The following is a 20,686-nucleotide window of genomic DNA, read 5'->3' on the forward strand; positions in this document are numbered from 1 at the left end:
TAAGCCTGTTGGAGCTCTATTTGCAGCAGGGCAAAATATTTACAGCTCCCATGAACAGCCAGCAGCTAACTTCAAAACAGAGAAGAAACAGACTTTTCTTTGTAAGCCAACGACATGCTGCGTGTAAACACGAGGGCGAGTTAACAGTGCAATATGCCCTCTCCTTTTCTTCCTTATTAAAGAGTTGAATTAGCAAGTTTTACAGTTGCTGTGCTTTTGAATACAGATTCCAGCTCAATAAAGTGAGCTTTTAAAGTTGCCTGTGATAGAAAATAAGGCTCGGATGAGAATTGGACTGACAAAGCCTAACACTGCCTTCTACTCAGCTGCTGCAGCAGCACTGCAGACTTGTTCCTAAAGCACTTTCTTGTAAACCTGTATCATAGCCCAGAGAGTTTGGTTAGGTTTTCTTATAACTCAAAGTGGTCCTCTGAGTTTTCCAGCAAAAGTTAGCCCCCATCAGATTAGCAATCAATCTGGTTAGCAATCAATCCATGTTAGAAAAGCATGCAAATTCTACTTTAATACAAAAAAAAAATTAAAAAAGCAGAAATAAGCAGCATCCTCTGTAACAAATGCCTTGGGCTCCTAGTTCCATTAAGCATGGAGCAAACAAACATACTTAATATTTCCAACTGTCAGAGAAAAAAAAACAGATCAACAAAGTCTGACAGTCTTCCACAGCAAACTACATTCAGGTGTACTTCAGAATAACGACTACTCTTCAAGTGGGGGAAAAAAACAAAATCATCCCCCCCAGCCTTAGTATATGCTTTTATTCATGAACTTATTGAAAGCAAAATCCATGGAGCATGAAATATAACAGAAGACATTCATGCCCTGTGAAGATGAATTGAGACGTTTATTTGTGCTGGAAAAGTGGGGAAGAATCGTGCTTTGTAACACAGAAAACACAGAGTCAACATAAACACAGTGCTTCAGCCTGATTGATGATGTTCCCTAAACTTAAGTCTGGCCCAGAATAACTTCAGGCTTCTCAAACCAACAGACTGGTATGAATCACAACATTAAGGAGCTCAAAATCCGAGCTCAGCTTCTGCTGCTAACTTGATGCAAATATTTAAACCAAATGCTTTGGACATTTACAGTGCAATTTAAATCTGTACGGTGATTTGATTAGGCAGAACAAGAATCCTAATTCTACATAAAGCCTCTCTCCCCACCAGCACACATTTTTGTCAAATCTGCATTCTACTCTACTGTTCACAGTCATTTCTACATCCAGAGGAGATTCCCTCTATTTACATCAACATTTATCTCCAAGACCAAGTTTTGGAAGATCAGATGCCAGCAGCTCGACAAACAAAAGAGCTTTCAAAAGAAACTACAGGAAGAGTCAATGCTTTGTATGGCAGTCAAGTTGCCTCTTTATTAAGACCAAATGTCTTACTTCCTTTCTACGTGAATGCCTATCTTCAGAAGATATTTTAAAGCAACCTCAAAGTTAGGCCTGAGGAAAGCTTTTGGAAAAGCATTTTTAAGTATTCGATTGCAGAATGCCTGGCACAAACCAGCACGTGGACAGCCACGTGATTTGAGGCATAACTGATCAGGAGTAATAGGGAAAGGCACTGATGATTTCACTGGAAGCTGACAGAAATCCTGACGAGCTTCTTGCGCTCTGCCATCACACGAGGCGGTTACTCTGAAGCAGCAGCACTTTTCACACACACACACAAGGTTAAAGGCATTTGCTTCTCATACTCACTTTAGAAGCTCCAAAGTAATCGTCCCCCGTGGCTCCGCTTCTATGCTCTTTCCCCAGAATTTCAATTTGGGGTAGATTGAGCCGTGAAAAATAAAGTCCTTATTGAGGCCTTCAGAATAAAATGCACTAATAGGCGGGTGGTGGCTGACTTGCTCAGATATAAACCTAAATCCTAAATCCTCCCTATCAACACAAGAAAGAGCATTATACAATTAATCAACGTACGAGAAAAGAAAACATAACTTGATCCTTCCATTTTTTTTTTAAAAAGGATCTTTAAATTACTCTGAAGGTGATGCTTCCCAGCCCCACGACACATTTGAAATTGATAAAATGAAAGCAATAATCTTCTGAATACTTTTTAAACTGCTGTTTATACCCAGAATCAATCCCCATTGAAATACCCAAGTGACTTCCTACCTAGAAAAGCACCTGAAGAAGTTGGACTGGAATAACTCTCGAAAACTCTGCAATTCCTTGGGCAGCAGTAGGAGGTCTGACTGGAGGTTTTTCTCTATAACTTATGTATCTCCCATTTCAACAAGCTGAAAGCCTCTCAAACTAACTTATCTGATAGCAATAAGCACAACACTCTTTAAAATTAGTTAATATTCTCTGTTCAGGTGTCTTCAGCAGAACTTCAACTATTTATTCTCTGAACAATTCTAAGAATACCTTGCATTAACACAGAAATAAGACTACTTCTATAAAAACCTCTCAAACATTTTGCATTAGTTGGGGAAAATAATTTTAGCTAAACTCAGAAAAGTATTAAACATATTTTAATAGTTTTTTTATTTACTTTGGTGAATCAACAACCAAGCCAGTGTGACTGCCTGCTCACACAGCCAGCCTCAGATCCCAATTCAATTATTACCTTGTTAATTCATAGGTTTCTCCTAACAGGGGGTTAAATGGTTTGCCAGTTCTCTCCCACTGAGAAGCTACAGCAGAAACTGCAAAAGCAGCTACAGCCTGTAAGGAAATAAGAACACAGTTACATTAACAGTTCATTAAAACCGTTTTTCTGTTTGTTTTTGTTTCTTTGTTTTTGGCATAGTACAATATTTTATTATTCTTCCAAAAAGAAAGATCTATATGTTGCTTAAGGCCAAAATGCTGGCAATCCATGGGATATAATATAGAAGTAGGGAAATAGAAGCAGTTAACAAGCCTATCATTCCGAAAGGAGTCATTTTCTGTAGTACATTTTGCCAGGTTGTACTCTGTTCCATGCTCCTCTCTTACCTCTAGAAATCATGGAGCCACTCAACAATTCAAATTAATGCTTGTGACGTATTTTGGAAAGCTCAGGAGCCTTTGTGTCACCAGGGCACAATACAACTTCATTTTAAGGTGATTTAAAGCCAAGATCTCATCTTTATAACACATAAATACCAAAGAGTCACAGCTAAAACAGTCCTGAACAGGCCGAGGGCCTTGGGAAGGGTCAGTTGTTGCACTGCCCTGCTGAAGACCTTTGTGCAAAGTATCAAGTAGGAAAGCATCACACATAACTCATGTCAACCACTATATAACAGGAAATTGCTCTAGACAGACAAACATGGGTATTCTTACAACAGCACTGGAGAAGGAGATGCACTCAAAAGAAGGGTTGTATTAATACAAAAGACCCTTGAGAAAGAGAAACCACTTCTGAACTAACAACAAGCTGGTAGCTGAGACTTGCCTGCATTCTTTCCAAGGGATCTGCATGACTACAAGCCTTATTAATGAGGTATATGTGTTCCATATATTCAGTTATCCGCTGAAGGAAACTCAATGGCTCATTGAAGACAATGGGCATCGTAATCTTAGACAACTCCTAGGTAACAAAAGGACAAGTTAATTTCTTAGAGCATTACGTTATCAACTGACAACACTAAGAATACTGAAAGTAAGTGTGGGTTAGTTGAGTCGTCAAGTGTGTTTGCAAGAACACTACAAGTCAGCAGCAGAACTGGAACTGCTAGAGCTGAAAGGGAGTAGAAGCACTGCAGAACTCTACTAGAGATCAGAAAGAATGAAAAAAACTTTAAAAGTTGATCCAACTAACCCAGTAAATTCAAGAAAAATGTTACCTTCTACCTTCTTGTGTATGTTCTACACAAAAGAGGTTAAGATTTCTGTAGCCAGTGGAAATGATGCACCACACAGCTCATTACAGGTATCCAGGTACCACACACTTCTTTGAAAACTTCACATATCTGTATGCATAAAATCTAACTATTCTACTGCAGGAATCACAAATTATTTGTTAGGAGGAACAGTTACATAACAAATACTACCTGAATTGCTCTAACATATTTTAGTGGCTTTATTAAAACTATCTGTTATTTCCATCAGTATGTCTCTCATTTCCCATGTGGATACAAGACACACAAAGCTCACACAGATTTCCAGCTCCCCAGGTCTTTTACTATTTGCCATCAAATCTAGATGTTTATTAAAACAGCTGCACTAATACTGGGCACTTCCATCTTTTACATGCTTACAATTTAGTGGAGCAGAAAATGCCATCAGATAGTTAACACAACAGTTGCTTTCCATTGTCACAGGCAGTAAGGAAAAGTCACTCCCGGCAAACCTGATTTGGTCAGGTAAATCGTTCTGATAGAATGTCATCCATCCCAACCAAAGGAGTTTTGATGGTACATTTCTCTCTCCTAGATGACATAAGCTAAGCTGGCAAAGCAACTCACTGACTTGCCTGTTGCATTCACTAAGTACTGTGCTGGCAGATCTAGAGTAGATACGAATGTCTAAAACCAGCAGCAAAAAAAAACAATAACAAAGAAGAGAATGTTGTGGTAATCAAAGCATAATTAACTATATTGTTAAGGACTTTAGCATAGCTCTTACAGGACTGTGTTAGAAACACCAACTTACGTGCTCCAACGGCTAAAGTGAGAAAGGCAGCAGAGTTGGCAGTTTAAGATTATGTTCCTTGCAGGACAAATACAAAATGCAGCAGGTATATTCTGCATGCAGGTTTTAAGGAATACAATTAATGAGTCAAAGTCAGAAAACTTAATATCAGCATACTTAATCTAGGCTAACTTACCAGTCCAATGCATTTTTTTAATATGCTCCACACACTAAAATCACTTCTAGAAAACATTGGGGCAGGCAATGATGTCCTATAATTGGAAAAAAAAGAACAGCAACAAGTCTGTCACTACAAGTTCCTTAAAAAAAAAATAAATTAATTTACAGGTACTAAAGTACTTAATAAAGGAAATGAAGCATTAATTACCACTTGACATTGGAAGCAGACAAGTGGAATGCGTTTCAGTTTCAGAGAAACAACCTCTTCCTTGGTGAGAACAGTAATACCCCAAAAAAATCACGAGCCAGCACGGTCATTTCTCATTTCCTGCACAGTGCTGTGCATTTACCTGTGCCTCTTAATTCCATTTTCCTGAATCTCCGTCTCCCCGTTATGCTTTCCAGTCCTATTGCTTTGGTGTGGATCTAGATCAAGCATTTCTGCAACTTTATGATTTGCTTCTGAAAACTCTCCTGAAGAATTGTCAGAATCAAAGCCTGTATGAAAAAACACACAAAGCAATAACTTTTTGAGGGACCTTTTGATGCCACAGAGCATCACTCACATTTTACAACTCTCACAGCATAAGCACACTTACACAGGGTCATTTTATTCTAAAAAACATCAGAGGGAAGAACTTTTATCAAGTGACCAAATTCCCAAGAATCTAGAGCCAAGTGTTGCATTAGAATCAGGCATTCTCATCTGTTTTTTTTCATGCTGCCAAATATAAAACCAATTTAGAATCTTACAAGCTCTTCAATAGCTCCTAATCAGCTCCACTGCCTCTTCATCAGAGCTGTGATGTGATTATAATAATTTTGTTTAGCTACGTAGTTTTCCTTAAAGACCTTAGAAAAAATTAATTTAGCCTACTCACACTATCAGATACAGAGCAGTTAAGCAGGAAAAAAGCCCATTTCACAACCTAGTGGCAAACATCCATATTACTCCAGCAACAGAAATACAGGATATCTAACTTGTTTGCCATCCGCGTGTGCAAACTTCACACATAAGAACCCAAACACATCAGAACAAATTCTTCAACTGCTGAACCTGCAGTGCTGAAGCACACAAAACATACAGGCATCACTCCAGACAAAAACAACGTGGTAAGATGACAGCATTAGGTCATAGCTACTCCTCCCCTGATCTCCCTTTAGAACTACTGAAAGCCTACACTGTAAGAAAGGCTGCATGCAATTCAACCTCATCCTTTAAGAGATTAACGTGAGATTAGGTAAGGACAACATCACCAAAAACGGAGCAGAACAGACCTCCTTCTGGTTCTGCAGTCAGCAGAGCTACTTGGAGGAAAGTTCTGCAAAGATTTCAATACGTGTAAGGACAAACAGAAGCCTCAAAGTAGTTTGAACATTCCATAGAAGCGTTAGAAAAACAAAACACTGGTGAGGGATTGGTCTAGAAAGGAGAAAAATGCAAAAATATTTTGAGGGAGATGTTTTTTAGACTTGGAGATTAATGAAGGATTTTTTAATTATTTTTCCATTTATGTTTGTATTCCTTTCATTCCAGTTATCACAATCTAGGCAAGCACTTTCCTGTGCTGACAGTCACTATCACAACTAGGTGCAGCCAATTCTGAAGCCCAGCTGTGGATGCAGAAAGAATCCCAGGTGTTACAAAGCATGTAGGTACCCTCACAGAGTAAGGAAATTAGTTTTGACCAAGATTATTTCAGTTTCAGAGTAAGAAAAACAATGATTTTGGGGCATTAACTTCATTAAAAATGCAGACGTAAAGGGTGATGTCGCATATTAAACCCTCTCCTACATTTTGATGTTACAAGTGTGTAATTATACAGCAATAATGACACCTCAGCAGCTCTTAGTACTTAACTGGAAAATGCAATAGTTGTATGTAACCAGGCAATGGAAATGAAGATTAATCTGAAACACCCGCCTTCAAAGAAAAGCAACACCTGTCCATCTTCAGTCAACCCACAACAGAAGAATAGTTGTCATTTTTAAAGGGCATTCCTAATCACAAATTAGCTTTTTAAGGAGCCCATTATGGTACAAGGAGATGGAGAAAGCAAATACCGTAGAGTATAAGGAAATAGCTTTGACTAATGAAGTGGGGAAAAACATGTGGGCTTGCAGGCAAACGTGCCTTCAGCCAGAAAGCTGATCAGGCCCACACAGCATATGGACCATCATCACATTTAATGGGCATTTTGATCAGTTAAAGCACCAGGCTTTCCACTATGCTTTCCATCTTCTGTAACAGCTGGCTCGTCTGCTCCAAGCCCAAACAGAAGTTTTAAAAGCTGCTTCTCAATGAAACCCCAAATGTTATAGTTCTGAGGAGAACTACCAGACGATGTTCTTCACAGAGGAAATACTGACTGGAATATTTACTGAAATGCTCTGTTACAGTTTTTCTAAGTTCCAAGTCTTTCAAGCTACCATTAAAGCCTTGAACTTGCAAAATTGAGTATCTGAGCTTCAATACAGGCCAGCTTTTGTACTGAAATAAAGCTTCAAAAACTAACAGAGTCAAAAATTAACTTAATCAAAAAGTCACAGCCTCTACGTGTCAAGGGTAAACCCAAGCTTTTAAAGTCTTCAGTTATCAAAGTCAGATGAACTGGTTACCAATGCTAATCCATCTCAAGAACTTAAAGAAAAAGTACTTGCCAGCAGCTCTAGTTCTCACAGTCCTCTTCTTCCCCATCCTGCAGATGAAACAAGCCCACTAAGCCATGTTACACATCCAGCTACGAAGGAGCAGAGTGGCACAGCGCTGTGTACACTGCACACACCAGGACACAAGACTGCCTTTTCATACACTCAGCAGCTTCCTCAAATACTAATTAAGGTTTGTCACTCAAGACAGAAAGAGAATCAAAATAGCAAAGTGGTGAGAACCTTCATACCTAAAAAGGTTCCTTCAGATTGGATAAAAATGCTGTAAGTGCGCACAGTGAGTAAAATAAGAGGCCACTTTTTCTCAGCCAGAAATTACTGTATCTCCCCTTTCCAAACAAGTCAGTCTCACACTACATGGCCGTATCGTGCTGCTTCCAACAGGAGGCAGGCTGAGCTTTCACGACATCCGCAGTACTTCAATCCTGGGGCACAATATGCTGATTGAATCTAAACACGATGGAAATACATACATCTGGCAGCAGGTACCTCACTTGCTCCTCCCTAGGAGGAAGCAACAGTTTACAGCAAACAAGAGCCAAGCAGTAGGAACAGCAGGGCAACCTGCTCTCAAACACACTGCACCAGACTGACCTCACAGATGCTGAACAGGCTTCCATAAAACCGCAGGTTAATACGTAAAAAAAAGTACCACAAAAGCTACTCAAGCTTATCAAAAATAAATTATTACCCTGTGACTAACTTACTGTAGTAAGCATTCTGCTGTTCTGTGCCAATCCTTCCACAAACCACTTTGGCAAAAAGACATCTGACAGAATTAATGAAAGATAAGGTCTGACACAACAAAAGTCAACAGCACAGCCTTTAACAAATTCAAAATGAGGTTAATAATCCCAAGGTGATGCAGGCCGGAGCGAAGTGATCAAAGCCATGTGCTGACATAAGATTTTGAAGAATCTGAATTCATCAATGAATTTAGCAGCTTTCCTGATCCAATCTCAGAGAAGTCTTCCTCCTGCATTTGAGAAAAATCAAATGCTGCACTGCCAAGAAATGACAGGCATTACACACAACATCTCTGAGATGCTCACAGTAATACTCAGTCCTGAAGTAAGGATGTCATGTGTCCAACTAATCAGCAATGACAATCACCTCTGATCACAAAGCAACTTCACTCTGGAAACTCTTCCCCAGCCAAACTGACTCATCAGCTACACAGCACAGTCCATCCTGGACATTTACAGGTGTACTCATCATCAAACATCATTGGGTCAAACCACCTGCCAGGAGGATGACTCCCAACCACACAGCATGCAATGCCATCACATGAACATGACTTCTGGATGTGATGGGGACAGTGTCAGAAGCAGGAAACTTCACAACCTAAGAGATTAAATCCATCACAACAAAACCCAGGGGTCCACAGGGCAGACCTCTATTTGAGAAGTGGATGTTATCAAGTAATAACTACAGAAATGTTGAGGCCTTCTCAAGGAGTGATCTCACATTTTATAAGGGAGAACACATTACATAGGCTAAGATTGCTGCAGAATTCTAAAGCACAACTTCCCAAGGAGTTTCACTCCCCTGCTAAGCCTTGTTTGCAATTTGTAGGACAGAAACAACAGCATCCAAACTACTAAAATCAGGGAAACTGTGGGAACACACTGCAAAACCCACCGAGGAATGCAGAGCCCAGGACAACTGGGGAAGCAAGTGGAAAAGAGCATTGGGTACATACTGTGTTCATATCAGCAGGGAAATGAGACACAGCTGGAGAATGAGCTTGTTCCTGGTAGCCACATCCCAGTCACAGACTTAAGGGAAAACCAGCACGTGTCTCAAGTTGGCTTCTGCCCATCTACTGCTCCGACTTAAGGAATGGAGAGTATGCTCAGAAAAAACAAGCTGAGGAGTCTGCCAAGGGCAATTTGCTTTTTTAATCAAAATTGAGAATCCCGAATCCTGAAGTTCTTACTGTGGAATGCAAAAGCTTACTATGACTCAGAAAGGACCTCAATTCTGAGCTTAATCTCCTGGGGATACAGAGCACACACCTGGCTGCTTCAGGAACCAGCAGAAGAATGCAGACAGACCTATTAATAATTGTTCTTAGCATCACATTTATGTACGACCTGAAGAAGTCATAGATACAAAGAACTAGGCCTAGACTTTACTAGGCTTGTGCAAGTAATCCAACAAACGGACAGTAAGGTCTAAAGCATCCAGCTGGAACAAGAAATGGAACATCAGTCTTTAGAGGTACTCTCAAGGGAGAAAGACTCTGAAACAACTGTGACAAGTCCTGTACAGTCTGCTGTCAGTCACACTGCTCCAAACAGCTCTGTTTGTTCCTCACAGGAATCTCCAACCATGTTTAAGTCCATCTCACCTACCTGCATCTACCACACTACTTCCATTCTTTGGCTTTCATGATTGCCATCATTCTCCTTCATTCCCTTGATTTCACATCAAGTACCCCACACTCACCATTGCCAGTATTTCTTATTTCACCTCGAATTTCTAAGGAGAAATTTACGTGCAAAACTCTGAACTACTTTGGGATTTTTGAAACTACTTTTTTGTTTTTGTTTTTGTTTTGTTTTGTTTTTTATGAAAATACTTAAAAGTATTTCATTTTGTCACTAAAACCACATAAGGATCTTAGCAGTAATCACTCATCTTTATTACTTCAGAGAAATGCACTATTTGATGCACTGCTCCAGGGCGACTGAATTCCTGTTTGCTCTTCTAGAAACAGCACTGGATTGCCAAACCTTTCAGTTCCCTATCCAGAAAGCATGCTTTTACAGCAATCTGTACAGATATAGAGGAATATTTCTTTATTTCAATTCTTTGGAATAAGTTTTCTGTCAAAATAAATCGAATAACAGTGAAAATAACCTACAGGAGATATTTTCACCTTTCAAAGGGCCTTAAAAGCATTACTTCTCAAGCTGCTATAAAACTACCTGCATCTCATGGAAAAACGAAAGCAAGACTGGCCCTAAAGAACTACTACAGTGGTAAAATAATAGCCAGCACTGAGCTTTAAAGAATAAAAATAAGATGAAATAAATACATATTTCCAAGCCCAAACGTTTCTTCTTTTCAGAACACGGCACTACAAGTTTCACAAGCACTTCTCATTCTTTATTCCTTAGCAGTAATACATCTCTTGTACCTTAACAGACACAATGCAGTTCAGAGCTGCTTTCTCCCCCTCCTCCTTTTTAGCACTGCCCCCCACTCACCCGTAACGGCATCATAGAACTCTTCTTCACTGTTCATCCTTCAGCGTGAAATCTCCGTACAGCCAGCTCAGCTTCCTCTAATGCATCATTCAACTTGATTTAGAGCTTAAGTGTCTGTACGCTTTTGAAGTCTTCTTTTGCAAGTTCCCAGCCGCTTTAGATGATCTATTTGACAAGACAGGGAAGAAGAATCAGCAACTCCCAAACTTCTTGCAAGCACAAACACACACACTTGACAGACACTCATTTTCCTATTTCTTCCCATGACAAAAGAAAGCCTTGGATTCTTGCATTCATGAAACAGTGACTATGACTCTGAAGTCCTCCTGAAGATCAGTGCTGCTTACCACAAGAACAACCAGGATATTATGTCACCCTTGTTCTCTCTACATAAAAACATTATGTACACTATTATAAAATATACTCTACTTACTGCAAGTTACATTTCAGACAAGGACAGCGAGAAGGAAAAGGAAGAAAAAGACAGCTGGCAAAACAGAAATCCCTTCTCAGCCAAAAGATAAACCTTACTGCATTCTTAACCAAGAAAGCTGGGAACAAGTAAAAGAACTTTACCTCATTGTTACATAAAAATGCTGGGCCTTGCTGCACATTGTGCACTCAGCAACTATTAGGTAAGTTCTGTCAGCTACTGCTCTGAACGTCTGAACACACAACAGGAGGTTCTGCTCTCCAGATAGAAAATGTAAAGAAACAAACCTTTTTCTCACTAAAGCCAAACACACTACAAATCACTTACAGATTCATGAAGCGTTCCAGCTCTGCTTTATGGACAGACTACATTAGATTTATTCCAGATGGTTGGCAATGATGTAACATAAACATTTTACTTCACTCATCTTTAGTCAAAGCAAAAGAATCAGAAAATTTCGATTCCACCCCTGCTAACCCTCACCAGGTACCAGTGCTGAGCCAGGCACACAGCAATGCTCCAGCTCCCCCAAAACAACCTCAATGTGTCAGCCTCAATTTTTTTCTGATCCTTGAAGATCCCACTGCTTTTGTGAGAGTGGCTTTTCCAGAGTAATTATAACATGCACAGTTCCATTCCAATTAAGGGAAACAAAGCCAGAAGCACACTCTATTCCTAGTAGAGGAGCTTGCCATGTTTAGAGCCAGTTCCCTCTCTCCTCTCTGCAAGACACCAAACTGCACGATGCCCCCTGAACTTCAACTCTTTTCACCTCACTGCTCAGCACAAAGCTATGCGAACGCCTCACACACTGTCCTTCCAACTCTCTGTTCAGAAGGAGCAGCTGAAATGGCCTATTTTACAGCTCCTTGCAGTTAATGAACACAGTGTTGAAGTATCACACTTCCAATGCCAGGTTCCTGACTGTCACCTTTTCTCTAGGAATAACCTCTTTTGCCCACCATCACAAGATTTTCATCAATCTCTGCATAGTTAACATCTCAGCTTCCATATAATCTTCAGCAGCTTTTCCTTTACAAGTCCTCACCTCCATAAGGACAGAACTTCACGCAGCTGCTTGTGTGTTGCTACACTCCTGTTGCAATTGCTTTCAGCTGAACAGTTTCCTTCCCTCTTCCTCGTGCTCCAGTCACAGACCTTGAAGCAAGAAAGCTGAAAAGGCTTATCAGCAACAGATTTCTGACTCAGGTTAGTCAAACTGCCTCAATCTCCCAGGGAAGGATGCAGGAGCTCAAAATACTGACACACTACAGACAGGGATGAATGAAGACTACCCCCCAAGGCTACCAGCAAGTGCCCTGCTTGCAGAAGGGAAAGGAGCAGCAGCTTTGCTTCAAAAAGATGCAGTGCAGGCTGCTGGCAGACAACCAGAAAAAGGCAGAAACCCTTTAGTAACTGGTTCAAAAGCAGCAGCTAGCCCAGATTTCAGGGTGAACCAAACAGGATGCTGTGCTTCTTCTCTAAACAGCAGCAGAATTAATTACATTGCTCTAAATGTCTACCTCTAACACGAAATGCACTGCCACAGCTCACAGCAGACAGCAGGGGAAGCTGTGCTCCAGCACAGGTCTGGCTGTTACCTGGCCTAGCAGAAGGCAGGCGCTGACTGCAGGAGATGCTCACACTGAAGCTGCAGTCAGAGTCCCTGTGAGCCTTCCAGCCCCACCAGTGAAGTATCTCTTGTAGGTCTCCAGCTCTATCATACCTCTGATGAAAACCTGTGCTTGAGGACGTAACTGCGTACACTTTTCAGCCTGGGAGGGAGGAGAAGAGGGAAAGCACTAGTTTTCTTAGGATTCAACTGCCTACAAGTGCTGCACCCTTCTAGAAAACCAGCAGCCAATATTTCCAGAAAGAGATGTGCATGTGCCCAGCATGCAGTTGTCTCATGACAAGCACTAAAATTCCTGAGTTTTCTCCATGCATTCCCTCATGTCCCATCTCCCAGCCTTTGCTTTTCATCCAAGCTCTGGCAGCAGGACTCCCCCACCACTGCATACAGCTCATAGTAGGATTCTGTTCCAAAGCAGTTCTACCCACCTGCAACATACGTAAACCAGCTGCCAACCCACCTCTGTTTAATTATCACACCAAGAGCACACTCCCCCTATCCAAACACATCCTGGCAGGAATGCCAGCATGCCACAGTCACTAAGGAATAAGAACTCTGAATTACTGATAATAAAGGCACTGACTACAAAGCTAATGAAGCTTTTCTATGAAAACAACCACCAAATAGAAGTGTGGTGACTGCAGGGAAAGACCTGAATGAACCAGAAGCCCACATTACACTCTGTCCTTGTGCACCTCACACCCCACCCCGAGCTGATCCTTATTGGAGAATGAGGGTTTGGTCATACGCTGTAAGTTATAGACAAGTACTGCAGCTCTCACCTAAAGAACAAAATATTCATGGAAGTTACTTTAAGTAATAGTCACAAATTGTTTTAAGGCGTTAGGAGAATTTTAAAAAGGATAAAGCAATGTATTTTGCACCAGAGTCACACCAGGAATAACTTAGCACTCATATTACTTCTTGTAAATTCAGTTATTTAACTTAGCAGAGATTAACATGAATTTGCACACACACGAACACAGGATGGTATCAGCATTTAGCTCTCGTGAGTCAAGAAGCAAGGACTGCTAAAAGCAACAGCAGAAAGTTACTCTCAACCAGGCTGAAGACAAAAACATCCTGTTTGCTTCATGTTCAGCATTTGTAATCTGTATTTCCTCCACACTGCTCATTTCCACACCAAGAACTGCAGTCAGCAGCTTCCATCCAAAGTGCAGCAGAGCTGTACAAGGGAAGGTGCCACACACAAGGAGACCCATCGAGGCTTAGGTCTGATTCCAATCCCAGCAAATCTTTCATAAAGCACGAACATCACGTTCACCTTGTTGTACTGAACGTAGGTGAAATACAAAGCGTGTGCTTACATATGAAACCAGAGGTGTGAGACCCACGGCCAGGTGAGATGCACTGCCTGCTCTCTGCCGTTTGCACGCTCCAAACCTACACTCCAGGGAAGGAAAAAAAAACAACCACCGACCAAAAACCAACAGATCCACCAATGACTGTCTCACTAAGACCTAAGGTTTGGATTCTAACCACCTGTATACAGATTAAGAACAACAACAAAAAAAAGCACAACAAAATACCAGGACCTGTCCAAAAATAAACCTGCAAGAGCTAAACATGCCATCACTGTGATTTTGCTCATCTCACAGAACTAGTTACTCCATACTAACTCGTTCTTCTAGGTCAGCCTTCCACAAAGCCCCTGCTGGTTGACCAGAAGTTACTCCTCCTTAAAGAAACATTTACATTGCTGTAGGAAGTTGAGCTTCCACTGCTGGAGCAGCTCATGCTGCTGGAATGCTGCTCAGCAAGCAGGAGGCTGACTGGTGCAGGGCTGCACCTGCGCTGTCCTGCTCCTCCTAGCCTGACATCCAAGTCTCACATCGTGCAGCACTCCTGGAAAGCAAACGTGTTGCTGACACCACTCTGCCTCCTTTACAAATCCTGCTTTTTCTCTCCAATAGCACACGTTTAACACTGTGAGAAGCACAGCACCAGGTCGCAGCCATCACCCAGCCACCCCATCCGCCAGCAGAGCCAGGAGCGCTTAAGCAAAACCACACATGGAAACAGTGAGCAGTTCTGAGAACAAACCGAGGCTGGCCAGCATGAGGCTGGGCGTTGAGTTCAGCCCAGTGGCATTAGAGAGCCACCAAAGAATTAATGAAGCAGCACATTCACGAGTTTTTCCACATGTCTAGCAAGGTTTTGTTGGATGTGTGCTTCCGTAGCAAATTTTAAAACAAATTAAATTTATTAACTTGAAAGGAGAATACTTGTAAGCAATATGGGGGAAAAAACAGTTAAAAAGCGTGAAAAAGGAAAAATCAAGCGAGGCTTTCATTGCAAAAAAGTAATGACAATTTTCTATCAAGTCTCACAATGAAAACACCACACAAATACTGCCTGAGGGGTGGAACAGAAGAGGCAAAAACCTGCGAGCTCTGAAAGGACCCTCTGTTTTCAGATGTTTGCATGTCTTTAATGGGTCAGAAGGACACAAGCTCAACTTAACAGAAACCAGCTTGGTCAGAATGTAAAGTCAGCTTGGTGCAAAGGAAAATTAATTCCATGGCCTGTTTAATCCATCTAACAACATATGTAAATAAAAAGCAGCATTTCCATTAGCACATCTCCTGAGCTCGGGATGCAGCTTCTGTCCAGCAATGGGTTCCTAAGGAGCCACCGGCAGATCAAATACACACAGCCGTCACACCGACGCTACAAACAAGCAAACAAGCTCACAACCCTCCCAAAACATGACTGAGCTGAGCCCACCTCTTCTCAAGTTGCCAGCTGAAATAAAACATAGCTGCTGTACTTCAAGGGACAGAAATAAATAGCTTGAACCAGAATATTCATGTGCTTTTGCTCCGTATATATCTCCCGAAAGCATCAGACTGCAGTGTTTCATCTCTGAATGAAAGCTTCAGCAAGGATGAATCTTAATTGACTCGTGAAATTAGGTTACCGACAACAGTGGATCTAAAACATCTACAAAAAATTGCCAAGAAGTTGTTTTAATTGGCAATTTAGATGCCTGCTGTAATTATTATGCACTTGAGATCTCTTCAACCAGCAAACAGCTACACAGATGGCAGAATCCAGAAGTGGATTTTATTTACGAAGCTAGAATTGTTTTTTACTTCAACGTAATGCAATAGCAACTTCCACCAAGGGGTCCTGGCCTAACGAGACTCACCCAGCATCCCCGCTAAGAGGAGGGCAGCTTGCTTCTCAGCTCTGTGCAACGCTGAGCAGAGGGGCTTGGGGTGAGGGAAAGCCTGGCCTGCTGCCCCTGCACAGCTTCTTTGCAGACTGCAGCTGTTCCTGCTGTGGGCCTTAATGCAGCTGGGAGCTATTAAATGCCCCGAGGACAGATGTGTACCTGCTCCAGCTCTGATGGGATGGAGCTCATTTTGCTCGTAGCAGCCGTTATTGCACTATGGTTTGGATCTGCTACTGGAATCTCCATGCTGTGAGCATCTGCAGTTAGAGAAGAGGTTGGGAAGGAACACTGCTAACCCAAATTAATTCCATGCTCAGCTTTAATAAAGAATCCACGTTGCTATCTGCTAGGTGACGTTAACCCTCTTAGATAGCAAGAAGGTTGCACAGCACTCAGAACTACGTTCAAGACAAAATAAAGCAGCGTGTATGCAGTTATTTGTACCTCTACTATAAATAAAGTATTTCTTTTACTATTAAGCATCTCTCAACAGCTTTATTAATGTTCTGCAAAGCCTAGCAAGCACATGCGCATGGGGAAGAAGCTGTGCTCTAACAAATCTAGCAAACAAGCACGCTGCTGAGCTGACCGTTACGAAGGGGCTGGTGAGCTAAGCTCTCAGTAGCTTTAGAGCATGCAAGTTTTTTAATTGGGAGTTATTAAAAGGATTCTGGCTCTCACTTGGTCACACTGGCACACTGCAGGGAGCAGAGCCCCTGTCGCCTCACGGCCAGAGCACACACACATCCCAGCACTCACACACTTGCCTTTGTTACACTCCCATACTATAATTAGTTCTGACCTATCATGAGTACCAAAGCACAGTGTGCTATACTAACAGATTTTGGAAGCCCTAAAAACCAACGTAAGAGGATGCCAGTGAGATGCAATGAAGTCACCAGTCCATGAGCATGCAGACACCTCAAAGCTTCACAACATCCCAACAGCCCTTATCTAAAGCTGTGCAACAGAGCAGAGAAACTGCAGTGGGACGGGAGCCCCACAGCTCCAGGCTCACACTAAATCCCATGCTAAGCATGGATGTACACATCCAGCAGTTTGGGACCATAAGACCAAGAGGTTCAGATGCAGTTCTGCAGCTGCAGGAATAATTTGTCCCCTGTGCACACTCCTGTCAGATTTACAGATAATTACAGGAAGAAAACATTATCCAGCCCCCTGCATTTTCTGAATGGAGGGCAGCTGTAATTCACTGAAAATCTGTCTGATTCAATTATGTGCATAATAAGATGTACTGACAGAATCTGAAGGATCTGTCTAGACAAGCAAATGAATTTTCAATTGTAACTGTACATATTAAAAAAGCAAATTTAAGTAAACTTAGTCTATTCTTATATCTTATTGATCCTGAAAATTAAGACATCTTTGTGCACTGAGTTGTTTGAGAAGAATAGAACCAAAAGCAATGCAAGTCACATTTGACACATTCTAATTGCTTACTCCTTCCATGCACGGAGGCTTTAAGACTGCAAAGTAAATAATTACATCATCATTCACTCTTTCACACAGTACATTGTTAGGAAATAGAGGTCTGAGATCAAGTATTCTTAATTGCAAATTACATAGTTGTCTATTCCATAAACTAAAAAACATAAAGGAATCCGTATCACATGTAACCTCTATTTTTTACAACAGGAAGCATATGAACATCGCCGTATCTTTCAAAGCAGCAGATAAACATTGCCCAACTTTCTCATGGGTCTCACTTCCCCATTTATTCAGCTAGATGTTGCCCCTGCGAGCAGCTGGATTCAAACTCGGCTAAAACATTCACACTGAGCACTTCATATTTAACACACATTCTTTGTGGGCTTGATTTGCTTCCCCCCCAAAAAAGAACATCTTAGATATTTCACAGCAAACAGACTAACCAGGAAGCATTTAGGAACATCATGTTCTTGACAAGGACAGACAGTTCTTTTCAGGTGTCTTTGTGACTCAAGCGACAGTATTTGATGCTGAGTGAAGGACCACAAGAAAGCCAACTTGTAAATGGGAGCCCTGGTTACAAGCAGTCTGATGCAACCTTGCACTGTCCAAGAACACGTTATTTCAAATAGCAAAGATAATTAATTACCTGCTTCAAAACAAAACAAATCCGTGTACTTGCACGCGAATCTCACTTTTAAACAAAAAATTGCCTGGTTGGCACTGCAAACAGTTATTTAAAAATACAGTCTTATCAAAGCAGAAAAGCCTGCTGGTCTATTTTCCAGCCAACATGAAAATAACAGAAAGCTAAGCTTTCCACCTTTGTTCTAGGTCAGTGTGTGTGAAGTTCACACAGTAGAATTCACAAGAAGAAAGACTCAAAGCATTAACAGTTTCAATCATAAGATCTGTCAGCTTAAGCAGGAGCGTATCATAGAAATCCCTAACAGTTTTAAAGCTGATTTAAAGAAAACACCCAACAGTGAAAATTACCCTCCGTGAGCAGCTACCAAACCAAAACACTTACACAGATGTTAGCAAACAACTACTTGTACCTCACTCAATGCCTTTAATCCATTACATCTTCAACTGCCTTTCAAGCTATTTAAACATCATTTTCTCTCTTGAACTTTCATCTTCTGCTTGCACTGACGTGGCCAAAGAGTTTGTTTTGGAAAAAACAGCATATTTATTCCTGGACAGCAGATGTCTCAGTGCTTCCTTCTGAGCACTCCCTGACATTACGAGTTCACTAAGAGGTACAGTTGGTTCAGGAAAGCAGCATCAAGGACTGCTCCCACTCTCATCCCAGACTGCCTTCAACTTTCTGTCACGTGGTCATCTGCACGCCTTGACAAGTATTTTAAGACAAGCTGTGTTTACAGTAACTGAAACCCAGGGGATTACTGAGGGATAAATCTCTGCTCGGAACGTCTTGCTTCCGTGCTAGTTTAGCCAGTTCTCCTGCTTCCAACCCACAGTGCAGGGCTGGAGGTTTGGAAGTTACGCGACTGCTTCCAGAAATTGCCCTGAGGTTTTAGGAGTTTGGAAGTGTACTGATAGAGAGTTTGTAGGACCACTTATCTGTGGTTGTACACTGCTGTCAACGTGAGTGCAGAGTTACTGAATTTTTGAAGGATAAGTTGGAATTGAATGGAATCAACTCAAAAAAAAGACTATGAGAGAAATAGCGTGGTGCTGCTAACTCACACTGCAGATCCTGTAACTCACACTGCAGATCCTGTCTCTTTCTTTTTGAAAGTTTAAGTGAAGGCCACGTATTTTAACTGAGAAAATTCATGGCAAATGAAGATTTCTGCTCGCATTGAACGTGCTTTGGTGGGAAATGCAAGACTGTGGCCAACAAAAACCAGAGGACGATTTCAAACACAGGTTCTGGCCCGCAAGTGGAACAGAGCTGCTTCAGAAAGGAGCCCCGAGTCCAAACACACAAATGGTACACCACCACTCACACCCAAATCAAATCCCAAATCAAAGTGGCAACGTAATTAATGTATACCTCTGTCACCATGCAGAAGTTCTGGTGGCATGTTATTTAAAGGGAGGTCTCTTCTCCGTCTGTTTTGCTCATCTTGCTCTCTCGTCTCCCTCTCAGGAGCTCTGTAAGAGAAACACGGAGCCGAGGTCTGCAGCACACAACTCCAGCAAAGCTCCCGCTGCGTCGTACGGCCCCGGAGCTCCCGAGCGGCACGGAGGCCGAGCCCAGCGCTGGGAACAGAGCCGCAGGGCCGCGCGCTGCCCGGATCCCAAAGCCGCGGACAAAGCGGCGCACAGCGCTCCCCGCGCAGGAGCCGGGCGCTGCCCTTCAGCCCCTTCCCCGCCGCCGTTCGGGTCGGCCGAGCTCCGCCAGCTTCGTTTAACACAGAAATAACGAAGGCGCCGTCACCGCTCCCGCCGGCTGCGCGGCCCGCGGCTTCGTGACGGGGAAGGCGGGGCCGGGCCGTCCGCGCTCCGACACCCGCGGCCTCCGCTCCCCGCGGACAGGACGGCCTCGGGCCGGGCTGACGGCCCCGCAGGGCAGCAGACACGGCTCGCCCCGCCATAGGGAGGCGCGGGGCGGCAGAAGGGAGCTGGGCCCGGGGCAGAGCCGCCGGCATTACCTGGCACCGCGCTCCCGCGACGGCCCCGACGCAGCACCCCCCGCTCCGCACCGCTGACACCCAGGCGGAAGTGCGGCCCTCGAAGCGGCGGAGTGACGAAGCGCTCCGCCAATCGCGACGCGAGGCCGCGCCCCGCCGGAGGCGGACAAACGAATCGGCGGCCTCGCCCTCCCGTCAGGAGGCGGGGAGAATGCTAATCAGGCGCCGAGCTCCGCTGCCCCGGGCTGCGCCGCAGCGCTGGAGAGACAGCTAGCCAATGGCAGGTGAGGGGGCGGGGGTATGTAGATGAGGACGGCTTCCATGAGGCCCCGCGGCGCTGAGCTGCCTCCTAGAGCGCGTTGCAGACGGACTGTGACGCCTCCGAGCGCCGTGGTGCTGCGGCGAGTTCGGCAGTAGGTGATGTGTGGGGCACTTCTTATCGGCCTTCTCGAGGGCAAGTTTTGGTCACCATCACCCCAAAAATCTCCTTTTTAAGAAATGAAGGAGGGAGCGTTGGGTTTTGTTATGGGGCTGGTTTGACGCGTTGGTGCCTCATGCATTCCGTTCTAAGCGCTGTGTGGGTGCACGCAGTGTGCACGTTTCGCTTTAGCAGGCACAAATAGCAGTTACAATGTCTATGTCCCCGGTTCCGTACAGCATTAGGGTGCTGCTGCTCATGCTTGCTGGGCGCTGTGTGCTTTTCTCTT

At 43.0% G+C, this 20,686-nt stretch overlaps 1 protein-coding gene across 4 annotated transcripts in view; it reads right to left on the reverse strand.

Moving 5' to 3' along the window:
* Positions 1–20,085, reverse strand: part of OSBPL2 (oxysterol binding protein like 2) — a 29,749-nt gene extending 9,664 nt beyond the window's left edge. Inside the window, exons 1-10 of one of the 4 annotated variants that reach the window (XM_042884774.1) lie at positions 20,001–20,085; positions 19,400–19,500; positions 12,697–12,870; positions 12,144–12,253; positions 10,663–10,827; positions 5,128–5,275; positions 4,794–4,869; positions 3,420–3,554; positions 2,607–2,704; positions 1,730–1,912 (exon numbers count right to left, since the gene is read on the reverse strand). In XM_042884774.1, coding sequence (XP_042740708.1) covers positions 1,730–1,912; positions 2,607–2,704; positions 3,420–3,554; positions 4,794–4,869; positions 5,128–5,275; positions 10,663–10,699 — 677 coding nt within the window. In that variant the 5' untranslated portion in view covers positions 10,700–10,827; positions 12,144–12,253; positions 12,697–12,870; positions 19,400–19,500; positions 20,001–20,085. Of the gene's footprint in view, positions 1–1,729; positions 1,913–2,606; positions 2,705–3,419; positions 3,555–4,793; positions 4,870–5,127; positions 5,276–10,662; positions 10,828–12,143; positions 12,269–12,696; positions 12,871–19,399; positions 19,501–20,000 lie in introns of all 4 variants that reach the window. The other 3 variants (XM_042884776.1, XM_042884777.1, XM_042884773.1) reach the window with 3 other exon arrangements.
* Positions 20,086–20,686: the final 601 nt, after the last annotated feature.

The sequence above is a fragment of the Lagopus leucura genome, unplaced genomic scaffold (assembly GCF_019238085.1).
Source record: "Lagopus leucura isolate 7727_CA_CO unplaced genomic scaffold, USGS_WTPT01 Super-Scaffold_100045, whole genome shotgun sequence".
NCBI classification, from domain to species: domain Eukaryota; kingdom Metazoa; phylum Chordata; class Aves; order Galliformes; family Phasianidae; genus Lagopus; species Lagopus leucura.